At 41.6% G+C, this 12,607-nt stretch overlaps 1 protein-coding gene across 1 annotated transcript in view; it reads left to right on the forward strand.

Moving 5' to 3' along the window:
- The first annotated feature begins 643 nt into the window (after positions 1-643).
- Positions 644-12,607, forward strand: part of GEMIN8 (gem nuclear organelle associated protein 8) — a 35,392-nt gene continuing 23,428 nt past the window's right edge. Inside the window, exons 1-2 of the mRNA XM_067566163.1 lie at positions 644-766; positions 9,483-9,519. Coding sequence (XP_067422264.1) covers positions 9,517-9,519 — 3 coding nt within the window. The 5' untranslated portion in view covers positions 644-766; positions 9,483-9,516. The remainder of the gene's footprint in view (positions 767-9,482; positions 9,520-12,607) is intronic.

The raw sequence follows: 12,607 nt of genomic DNA on the forward strand, positions 1-12,607 counted from the left end.
AGATTTTCACTTGAAGCAAAGTTTCAAACGTCAGGGATGAAAACAAATGTTTGTTATAACAAAATGACACCATTTAAACTCTGCCAACAGATTTAGGCTGGGGCTTTCAAAGGAGCCTCGGGGAGTTAAGTGCCCAAATCCTTCAGAATGCCGATGAGATTTGGCTGCCTAATACTTTTAGGCTCCTTCAAAAAAACATCCCCGCCTTCCTTTTTTCGGTAAAGTTGCTGGTGAGAGCTATCAACAGCCTCCCCGCCCCACCAGCGGCAGCCAGGTGAAACCGGGAGAATCCAACCTGAACACAGCGCAAGAGACCAGCGCAAACAGGGCAGGGCTGAATTACAAGCTGCCTGGGGGCTCCTCTGCCGCTGGCTGAGGTTGGGGGGTGGCGCCCCCGGCTCTCCTCCTGCCCGCTACACACAGGGGGACACGGCTAGTGCCGCCGCGGGCAGCCTGGTGTCTCCCCCCAGAGAAAAGCTCTCAGCGGGCCCCCGCTGCCGCCTGACGGCCGGGCCCCGCGAAGGCGGACAGACGGACGGACACTCGCTGCTGATGCAGGCGGGGCCGGGGAGGGCAGCTGGGTCTTGTCCCCCGCCGGGCAGGAGACAGAGCGGCGGCCGCGGCCGCTCTCCTCCGCCAGATGGAGCCACAGCCCCGGCGGAGGAGGGAGAACAGGCGGACCCGGCAAAGCCCGCCCCGCAGCCCCGGAAAGGGAAGGGAGGAAGAGAGTCGCACCGCACCGCGCCGCGCCGCACGTGGACCCACAGTAGGTGCCGCGGGCCGGGCCAGCGGGAGGCGGACCCTAGGGCTAGGACCCAGACAGCTGAGGGGAGGGAGGAGAGGATCGGATCGGATCCCGCAGACCCGCTCCCCGGTGGCGGGACGGTGGGAAGGAAAGAGAGAGAAATCCCCCTCTGCCCCCCGCCTGGGCGCCCCTCCGCCGGCGGTGAATGGGGGCCGGTGGGGGGAGAGAGGGATTCCCTGGAGCCCATCCCTGAGAACGGGGCTAGGGGGGGAGACACACCACACCACACCACAACACACCGCCCCCTTCTCAGAAGTCTCCTGTGAACTGGGGTGAAGCGATGGCGTGGGGAGACCACCCACCCCTGTGTGAAGTGAGGGGGAAAGGACCCCCCCTACAAGTCTCTCTCCCTAAGCAAGGGGTATTTGGGGGAGAGGGGAGAAAGAGAGAGAGCCCATTCTCACATCCCTCTTCTCCCCCAAGCGGTAACCACGGCCCCCATATTGGGCTCCCAGGCTCAAGGTGGCTGCTCCAGCATTGATCTGCAATTATTTGTATTATTTGTATTACTGGAGAACTTAGGAGTCCTGGTCATACACCGGGACCTTTACTGTGCTAGGTGCGGTGCAAACATAGAGAGTGAAGTTGGTGAGATGCAGTGTGGATGCACCAAACAACTACTTAGCAAGCTTAAAAGTGGGAGTAGTCAGCCCCACACAAAGTGATGTGATACAAAAAGGGCCCAGTGTATTCAGAGAGGCTGCCCTACCCTACGTTTTGTGTCTGGCACAAATCCTGGGGAAATGGGATCCAGTGGAAACTGCCAAATTTAGATGTAATAAAAATTATTGATAACTTTCTTTTTGCCCTAGGAGTGTAGCCGTTCTAGAAAATAGCATGTATTGTGTACAGACTTGCTTCACAGGACAAGGGCCTTATCCTTCCTCTGCAAAACTGAAGTTTAGATCTTGTAAAGACATGCTTATCTTAATAAGCATTAAGTTCAATGGGAGTCTCTCATACTTAGAGTTAATTATGTGTATAAATATTTGCAAAATTGGAACTCACTGATGTATGTTACTGCAAACTGCTAGGGTGGTTTGGTTTACTTTCAGTTTTGGTTTTTTGGTTTGTTTTAAGTAGCAGCTCAAGATTGGGGATGTTTTTATTATGTATTATTATTTTGTGTTCTGATAGCATCTAAAGGCCACCACCAGATTTGGGACCTCATAGTGCTAGGCACTATACACACATACACCTGAACACAATAGAAGACAGATCCTGCTCCAAAGAACTTAAAATTTAAAAGACCACCCTTTTCCGTTTCATGTGCACACTACTTCCTACCACTGACCTGTGAATGCCCCAAGGTAGAACAAAGACCCAAAATAAGGGATGTCAGTGATAATTTATTGCTCACTATTACAGATTTTTTTTAAAAAATATAGCACAAATTGAGCTTTCAGCTTTTCCAAATCCAAAACCTGCATTTCCCATATAAGCCTCTCAAATGCACCAGGTGTCCTGGATCTCAAACCCTGTGTTCTCACATCCATATAGGAGCAAGGTCTTAGGTGAACTGTGACTTTACACATGCCACAGCTGGTCTGCATGCAGTTTTTGTACAGATTTAACTATTTCAGTGAGTATTTGTGGATGGGGGTCTCGAGCATGGACATAATTATAATGGTATAATTTATTCCCCTTTCCTTACAGCAGTAGGCTGTATCTGTATAAGCACCTTTACACCAGTGTAACTGCATTCATTTTAGATGAGTCTGTATCGCTCTAACTATACTGGCTGGATAACACTCAGGTCCTGAATCTCAAAAGTCAACCAGAGAACATCTTTAATATTTACAGACATTCAGAAACAGGAATGTAGTCTATAGGAGTTTGTGGTAAAGGGATATATTGGTGCAGTTAATTGATTCTGTAGTTGCACATCTGCATTTCTACATGAATTATAACTGGGCCATGTTGATATTAAAATTGACATAGGTAACAATGCACAGTGGTAATTAATTGGTAGCTGAGTGTCAGAAAAGGCTGAATGGAGCTTCTTTAAAAACCCTCCTGCCCCCAGATTTCCTAGCACTAGAAAGGTAAGCTGAAATGATTATTTAAAAAATATAAGCTGTTGGTGCTGAAGCATGGCATTTTGTTCTCATTGAATTCTTGAAATATGTACACAACAAAACTGTTTCAGTACTGGTTCAAGTCATTGGTCCATCTGTTCCTGTATCCTGCTGTCAGCATTACCAAATACGTAATGATTTGGTGAAAGAAGGGGGAGGGGGAAATCCTTCCTCACTCACACAGGTGATTGATGTATTCCGTGAAATAAAAGTTGTGATGACATACTTAATAGTTGTCTGATTTTGCAAAGTTAATGTTCATAAGATTCTCCAGTCCTTTCTAAAACTTAGCCCTTTTATTTACTTCAGTGACTTTCTGTGACAGTAAATTCCACAGATTGACTGTAGGCTCTGTGAAGAAGTATTTTAATTTGTTCCAGTTCCTCCCCCTCATAACTATATCATGTTCTGTGTTCTCTTACTATGCAACAGTGTGAGAAGAAGTGACTGACTAGTTTTTGCTATGCTCTTCATTATTTTGAATAACTCAGTATTGTCAGTCCTTCAGTATTTTGGCTAATTGGTCCTGTTTTCTACAGGTCTTGCCAGAGAATCAAAGAATATTAGAGTTGAAAGGGACCTTAGGAGGTCATCTAGTCCAACCCCCTGCTAAAGCACGACTTACCTCAGCTAAATCATCCCAGCCAGGGCTTTGTCAAGCTGCAGCTTAAAAACCTCTAAAGATGGAGATTCCACCACCTCCCTAAGGAACCCATTCCAGTGCTTTACCACCCTCCTAGTAAAAAACTTTATCCTAATATCCAACCTAGATCTCCCCAACTGCAACTTGAGACCATTGCTCCTTGTTCTGTCATCTGCTACCACTGAGAACAGCCTAGCTCCATCCTCCCTGGACCCCCCCTCCATGTAGTTAAAGGCTGCTATCAAATCCCGCCTCATTCTTCTCTTTTGCAGACTAAACAAACCTAGTTCCCTAAGCCTCTCCTCACAAGTCTTGTGCTCCAGCCCCCTAATCATTTTTGTTGCCCTCCGCTGGACTCTCCAACTTGTCCACATCCTTTTTGTAGTGGGGGGCCCAAAACTGGATGCACGACTCCAAATGCAGCCTCACCAATGCCGAACAGGGGGGAATAATCACTTCCCTCGATCTGCTGGCAATGCTCCTACTAATGCAGCTCAATATGCTATTAGCCTTCTTGTCAACCAGGGCACACTGCTGACTCATATCCAGCTTTTTACCCACTGTAACCCCCAGGTCCTTTTCTGCAGAACTGCTGCCTATCTCATCGGTCCCCAGTCTGTAGCTGTGCATGGGATTTTTCCATCCTAAGTGCAGGACTCTGCACTTGTCCTTGTTGAACCTCATCAGATTTCTTTTGGCCCAATCCTCCAATTTGTATAGGTCATTCTGAAAACAGCAATTTCAATCATTGATCAAAGAAGGATAGTTGGTTGCAGGAACAGCATTGCAGGCTTCCCTTGACGTGGCTGACACTGTGGCAACTGCTGTCGTCATGCGTAGGGCATCATGGCTTCACTCTGCAGTCTTGCCTAAACAACTGTAGGCAACGATCGAGGATCTTCCTTTCGATAAAGCAAAGCTCTTTGCAGAAAAAATGGACAAAGTCATGCATATCATGAAAGATTCCAGGGCTACATTCTGCACCCTTGGAATTTACACACCTGCAACAAGAAGACCCTTCAGATATCAGCCATATAATTCCAGATACCAACATTACTTGCAAAACGAACAGTACGAACAATCACACCCCCAACAAAGGCCACAGCGACGTCGACAGACTAACAAGCAGCCATCAACATCCCAGGCTGCCCCTCCAAAACAACAATTTTGAGGACTTGGTCGAGGGTCTGTACGACCTCCCCCGCCTTCCGCAGCCAGAGTCCATCTTGTTCAAACATCAACTACGGCCCTTTTACCAATACTGGGCGAACATAACATCAGACAAATGGGTACTAGAAATTATCTGATCTGGATATGCTATCTCTTTTACCTCCATACCTACAACCCACACTCCTCCCTATCCCTCTTCAGGGACCCATCTCATGAACAACTATTACAACAGGAGGTCAATCATTTACTCCAAATAGATGCCATAGAGAGTGTTCCCTCCCAACACAGAGGAAAAGGCTTTTATTCTCATTACTTTCTCACCCAAAAGAAAACTGGAGGTTGGAAACCCATTTTAGACTTAAGAAAATTTAACAAATTCATAAAGATACAAAAATTCAGGATGGTTACTCTGGCTACCATATTGCCGGCACTGCAACAGGGGGATTGGTTTGTAGGCCTTGACCTTCAGGACACATATTTTCACGTTACTATTCATCCGACCCACAGAAAATTCCTAAGATTCACACTGCTCAACAACCACTATCAATACACGGTGCTACCCTTCAGCCTTTGCACTGTTCCAAGAGTCTTCTCCAAGGTGCTTGCTGTAGTAGCATCTTACATTCACAGACTAGGGGTCACCATATTCCCCTACCTCATCAACTGGAACACAGGTCTCCTGTAGGCGTTCCCACCTATCCCCATGATAGCCAAAACCATGCACAAAATACACAAAGACAATGCAAAAGTGATAATTATAACACCAGCATGGCACAGGCAACCATGGTTCAATTACCTCACACAGATGTCAATCTGCGCACCAATTGCTCTCCCACTAGTCAATGATCTCCACTCCCAGGACAACGGAACCATACGCTATCCGCATCTGAAGAACTTACATCTCACAGCATGGTTCCTAACTGGTTCTGACAAGCTGAACTACAATGTTCGGAACCAGTAAGGAATATTTTACTAAATAGCAGAAAATCTGCCACAAGAAAAACTTACCTTCATAAATGGTAGATTCTCCTTATGGTGTCAATAGAAGCAGGTCAATGCACTAATGCACATATTAGACTATCTCCTGGAAATAAAAAAAATCTGGATTAGCGATTAGCTCAATTAAAGTACACCTAGCAGCACCTATCATCTCATAGATGATACCACAATTTTTGAGCATCCAATTGTCAAATGCTTCATGACTGATATACAAAACGTGTACCCAGATATACGTCCTCCCATAATACCTTGGGACCTCAACTTAGTCCTCAGGACCATCATCAAGCCATCATTCGAGCCTTTGGCAACTTATTCATTAACACACATGTCCATGAAGGTAGCATTTCTAGTCGCAATCACATCGGCATGCCATGTGAGTGAACTTGGAGCACTTATGGCCCACCCATCATATACAGTATTTCACAAAGATAAGGTGATACTATGACCTCATCCGAAGTTCCTCCTCAAAGTAACATCATCGTTCCACCTTAACCAAAACATTCATTTACGTACCTTTTACCTGAAACCACACTCTATTGCACAGGACGCAGCCCTCCATATGCTGGACATCAGACGAGCCATTGTGTTTTATCTAGAAAGAACAAAACCTTTTAGGAAATCTCCCAAACTTTTTGTATCAATTACAGAACATTCCAAAAGTAACGCCATATCGAGCCAAAGACTTTCAAATTGGATTTCCACCTGCATCCACACATGCTACACACAGTCAGAGATATCACCACCACAAAGGGTGAGGACGCATTCAACCAGATCAATTGCTACATCCACAGCCTTCTTGTATAACATTCCAATTACTGAAATACGCAAAGCAGCTACCTGTGCCACACTTTCATAAAACACTACACCATTGATCAGGCATCAAAACAGTGCAGCAATCAGATTATCAGTACTCTCTTCCATTCAAACTGACAACTCCGAAGTTCCCTCCAACTGAGGACACTGCTCGAGAATCACCCAGATTGGAGCACCCACAGGGACACTACTCGAAGAAGAAGAGAGGGTTCCTCACCTTGTGCAGTAACTGAGGTTCTTTGAGATGTATGTCCCTGTGGGTGTTCCACTACCCACCCTCTTTCCCCTCTACTTCAGAGTCAAACATTACAGCTCTATGGTAGAGAAGGAACAGAGGGGCCCGGGGTGCGCATGCCAAAAAGGGTGCCAGCAGCGCCACGAGACGGGGACAGCGTATGCGCAACCCGGACGGGCACTGTTGGCGAAATCTCCGATCAAGGACGTGCCAACACCTAGAGTGGAGCACCCACAGGGGGACGCATCTTGAAGAACCTCAGTTTCTGTACAAGGTGAGTAACACTCTCTTCATGTTCAGTAAACGGATATATTTTAATGGATTTGCTAGGGTTCTTACACACCTCAAAAAGCTTTCTCTATGTGCTTCTGAATATGTTGTGTATTTTTTGTCAATTGTGGTTCTAAAAACAGTCTGTTTGTTAGACTCTGAACCTGATTTTTGTTTATCCTTAAGACAGTTCAGAGAATCTTTTGTTTTGCAAAAGTCATAGGCAGATACAGATTTCTAACGTATATAATTTTTCCAAACTACAGGCAGAAAACAAGAGAGAGGCAGCTATAATAGTTACATTTTAAATGTGAGAAAAAGATCTTTATATTTATTCCAGTGACTTAGACATTATCCAGATGTGCACATAACTGAAACAAGAATTATATATATGTGCCATGAGAGAGAGAAACAACTTTTAAAAAGATGATAACACGGGAAACTGTTTGAGCTGAACAGAAAGGGGCAGCACTTAGGTCTTTTATATATCTGCAGGCTAGTAATGCTGCGAGTCACTGCCGTGTTTCATTAGTGATCTCCGCTTTTTTTTTTTTCTCCTGTCTCTCTTGGCAGGTGGGAAGAAAGACAATCAGTTTAGTCTTCTTGACAGCTTTTAACCTGATTCTGCTAACCTTTACTCATGTGAGTAGGCCCATGGACTGCAGTGGGACTACTCATGTATGTAAGGTCTGTTTGCAGAAGGGTTGGTGAGTAAGGGTTTGCATATTTGGACCCTTTCTCCAGTACACAAAGTTTGACAGTTATGCCTTTGTGCTGACTTGTGGTAGCTTCACGATTTGCATTTCTTTGGTGATGTCAGGATGGACGGTATTCAAATCTGGTTTCACTCAGCGTTACTGTCTTAAGAGGCAAAAAGCTATGGCTTGATCAATAAAGTCATGAATAGGAGGCCAAAGGCTGCTCCGACTGATGCCCTGGGTAATTCCAGTGGGAAGAATTCTACTCGGTTATGCTAGTGTCATCTGGGGTAGCCCCAAAGAAGACAGAGGAGTTACCAGTGTAACTGAAAGTAGAATTTGACCCTCTTGGAGTAGCTTGGAAATGTCAGTTAGTGGATGCTTTGGCCCACAGTCTTTTTTTTTTTTTTTAAAGGGGAGGAGTTTAAATCTTTTTATCATTCACATCTGCTGCCCCATTGTCCCTTTAAATGAGAGGTTTTGGGGTGATGACACTGTGCGGAATGGGTGGTTTGCTCTTTTAAAGTCTTGGTATAATAAATTGGCTGTCATGTAATTGGGCCATTTTTTAAAATACGCTTAAGTGGTTCATGTTGGTAAATAACTTTGAAGATTAAAAATGCAATATAAATGCTAGGCCAGTGGTTATCAATCAGGTTACACGTATGCAGAGGTCTTCTCTGGGATATATCAGTTTATCTAGATATTTGCCTAGTTTTACAACAAGCTGCATAAAAAGCACTAGCAAAGTCCGTACAAACTAAAATTTCATATAGACAATGACTTGTTTACAATGCTCTATACACTGAAATGTAAGTATAATATTTATATTCCAATTTATTTGTTTTATAATTATATGGTAAAATGAGAAACTAAGCAATTTTTCAGTAATAGTGTTCTGGGCGCTTTTATATTTTTATGTCTGATTTTGTAAGCAAGTAGTTTTTAAGTGAAGTGAAACTTGGGGGTACACAAAACAAATCATATTTCTGAAAGGGGTACAGTAGTCTGGGAAGGTTGAGAGCCCCTGTGCCAGGCAATAGTAATTTTAAATTGCATATTGTAATTGCACATCTTTTTACGATCTGGTCTTTCCAGTTCTGTTCTTAACCTCCCCTCCTCTCTACATTTTCAAGTAGTTGATCACAACCTGAGTTTGTCTGTGCTTCCTTTAGGTGAAGCAATGTTGCGATCAGGGAAGCATAAAGTGGGAGAAGAGGAGACGGGTATACAAACAATTACAACATAGGATTAAAAGAAACAAAAACCTTAATACCTGAATGAAATAAAAATGGTTTTAAAAATACTTAAAATAAAAATTTTATAGGATTCCTTCTGCAGACACTGCTGGGGGATAAAGTTAAGTGTTTCTCATTTTAGGTTATCATTCCATGTCTTTAATTTTGAAGATAATTAGAAGTAGAGGAAGGAACTATTGTGTGGAGGATTAAAAAATGGGGTAATGGGACAAAATGTATGTATCTCTTCCAGCATTCTAGGCTGCATGAGGGGAGAGCAGAAAGTGCTCTGCCCTTTAGTATTCTACAGCTTTGCATAGTAACAATTTCAGTAGTTAAAGTTCCTTACTAAAGCTAATTAGAATCAATGAATAGGAGATTTCAAGTATTTTCTGATTACTCAAAGTCCTTCATCTGTTGACTTGATTCTTGTCTATAATGTACATGTATAATGTAATGTATAATGTTCACTAGAGATGATTTCTGTGTTTGTAACTATCTTTTTATAAATTAAAAAACATTTTCTTTTCTAGTTTACATTGATCATTGGCGCAAACTCCACAGGTGATGGTAAGCATTCTTTACCTCCACTGTATATCTTAGTGTATGGGCATGTTAACAGCAAATACAAATAAGTTGTATTGAACTGTCAGCACATATTTAAAAGTAGTGTATTTTAAAGCAGTGGTTCTCAGTCAGGGGTAAAATGTATACTCCTAGGGGTACGTAGAGGTCTTCCAGGGGGTACATCAGCTCATCTAGATATTTGCCTGATTTTGCAACATGCTACATAAAAAGCACTAGCTAAGTCAGTAAAACTAAAATTTCATACAGACAATGACTCTATATACTATACACTGAAATGTAAGTACAATATTTATATTCCAATTGATTTATTTTATAATTATATGTTAAAAATGAGAAAGTAAGCAATTTTACAGTAATAGTGTGCTGTGACACTTGTATTTTTATGTCTGATTTAGTTAGCAAGTTGTTTTTAAGTGAAGTGAAACTTGGGGGTACACAAGACAAATCAGACTCCTTAAAGGGGAATAGTAGTCTGAAAAGGTTGAGGGCCACTGTTTTAATAGTAGTTAAAGTGCATTCGAAGTCAAATTCATTCATTAAAAATATTGTTTGATTGGTCTCCTCGAAAAGAGTTTAGAAATGTATAACAGGAAAAAAACAGAGAAATCTGCTGATCACTCTTCTTAGGTTTATACCTTTTATTCGCTTGAGGAAATCTCCTATTTCCATTTACACTACAGCTGAAAAAGCACAGACATATAACTATATTCCATAATTATACTTTAAAGTGTTCCTTTCCCTCCTTCACTCCAATCTAAAACATCCTATTAATTTTTGTTTTCAACAGATGGATTTTTAAAATTCAATGTAAGAGTGTGGTTTTCTAGGGTCACTTTTTTTTCCCTCTCCCAAACAGAAGTATTTGGATAGGCACCAGAATCACAATTCTGTCTACATGAAATGGCCCTTTGTATTCCTCTCCCCTGAATTAGCAACTGGGGCTAGTCAGATAGACAAATCAGCCAACTGTATTCCAAAGTTTTCAGTAAGGTCATCACCAAGGCCCATTTTATAAACATTTTATTTAAAAAGAACTGAAAATAATTCTTCTATTTTTAAGGTATATGTTGTCATCTTGGGGAATACACAGAATGTATGAAACATTCCTTTTTTGGCAAGCTGTATTAACTGCTCTATTGATGTTCCCAAAATTGATTTTTAATTATTTCTGTTAATTAATTAATTAAACAAGGTGCTCCAAAATTAATTCTGTGAAATGGGAGTTGTAACTTCTGGTCTTGACCATACATTGTCATCTTGACCTCTAGTTCTTCATTCTCATTTAATGAAAGCAAAGTAAGAACATTAAATATTCTGGTTTTTAGGAGTGCATAACACATTTATAAATAAATAAATATATACATACATTCTAATTACAGGGCCAGACTCTCCTCTTATACAAGTGAGAATTGGAAATAAATCCCCTGAAGTCAGTTGAGTCTGACCAGCACAATTCTAGTTTATGAGGAGCATCTGGCTCATAAAGGCTTAGCCAAAAAGTCAAATATTTTGTTAGCATTTTCATAAAAATTAATTTGATAGCTGTTTTTAAAATCATTTGTATGGCACCATAGATTTGCATAAACAGATGAGACATAATCCCTCACTCAATGTTTAAGTAAAATAAGGGGGGGAAGAGGTTTTAGCTTGAGACTCTATGTTCTTGTAACTACTTAAACATAACCTTAAAATTATGTTATCCATTTTTAAAACACAGGCCCCTTTGGGTAGTTTCAGGGAAGGGATGGAAAGACGTTAGCTATAAAGTGTCGCTAAACCAAATTCATAAAATTAGATTTTTTTAAAATCATTCTTGGTCATTTAGGGTGTTGTGTTTATAATACAGGTAAGGAAAACACCTTTAAAGTATTATTTTTATCTTGACAGTATCTCTTTTAAAAGAAAAGATGACCTTCCGCATTTAAGTCCAAAATAGTCCAAATGTATGGCAAAAAATAGATCAAGTAAAACTCCTTCCCCAGAGACACACAAAATATCTAGACCAAGGAGAAGCATTAAGGAAGGACCATCAGCCTTCACACTGAATTTCTTGGCTTTTGTCAGTTGAAGACAAACACGTGTTATGTCATGGGTATCCAAATTAATGTGGTGAAACCAGCTTGTTTTAAATCCAACATCATTCTCTATGTATCCAGAGCCCTCACTCAGAAGCACTACCCCCAATAGCAGACAATGGGCAACACCACCCCAAGAATGATTTAGCTTTCCATTATTGCTGGCCTCTCTCCAATCCTACCTATTTGCAACCCAACTAGTAGAGGAGGGGAACCTATTACAGTATTTTTATATACAGAATTTACTTTATTATATATGGTATGCTGCACTCTTATAGAATAGAGCCAAGGGTAAACTATGTTGTGTCAGGGAAACTAAGATTAACATTTTTAAAAACAGTTGTTGCTGTTTTACTGCTGGTTACGTTTAATAACTGGAAAGAGAAATTTCAGTTTACTTCAACCAGTGGAATTTACCTTTTTTCAGATTATAGTTGCTGATGAGTAAAGAAGTGAGATTTTCCAGCAGCTCAGCACTTTGCTAAGCACCATTTTTTTGTGATTGAGACCTTGATGGATATAGGACTAAATTGCCATCTGACTTCTACTACTGAAATTATTATGGCAGGGAAATGGGGTAAATGCATTACTACATGAAATAGGTGCCTTTATTTAATATAGAGGAATTTCAGAAACATTGCCCTTTGCCTGTTGACAAAGCTTGTGTATTTGTAGTATGTGGCTTATTATCCGACACACACTTTGAAGTAATCAAATCTCATTCAGCTCTCCTCTCACCTATGAGAGGAGACCATATGTAGCATATGGTTTCATTTGTAGTAGTCAGTGCTGAATATTTATATCCACACAGGCTTGGTTTGCATTAGTACATTTTAATATTTTGCCCTAAAGGAGTGGCTTCCACGGTCATAATGGAACTTTTCAGAGAAAGCTTTGATGCAGTCATTCTCATTACTTTCTCCTTTGCTGACTATGGTGACTAGTAGAGTGAGCAACATGATCTATTTTTGTATGTACAGTATGTTCACGCTTCG

This window comes from Emydura macquarii, unplaced genomic scaffold, assembly GCF_026122565.2.
Source record: "Emydura macquarii macquarii isolate MOO-44397 ecotype Brisbane River unplaced genomic scaffold, CSIRO-AGI_Emac_v2 contig_2734, whole genome shotgun sequence".
NCBI classification, from domain to species: Eukaryota; Metazoa; Chordata; order Testudines; family Chelidae; genus Emydura; species Emydura macquarii.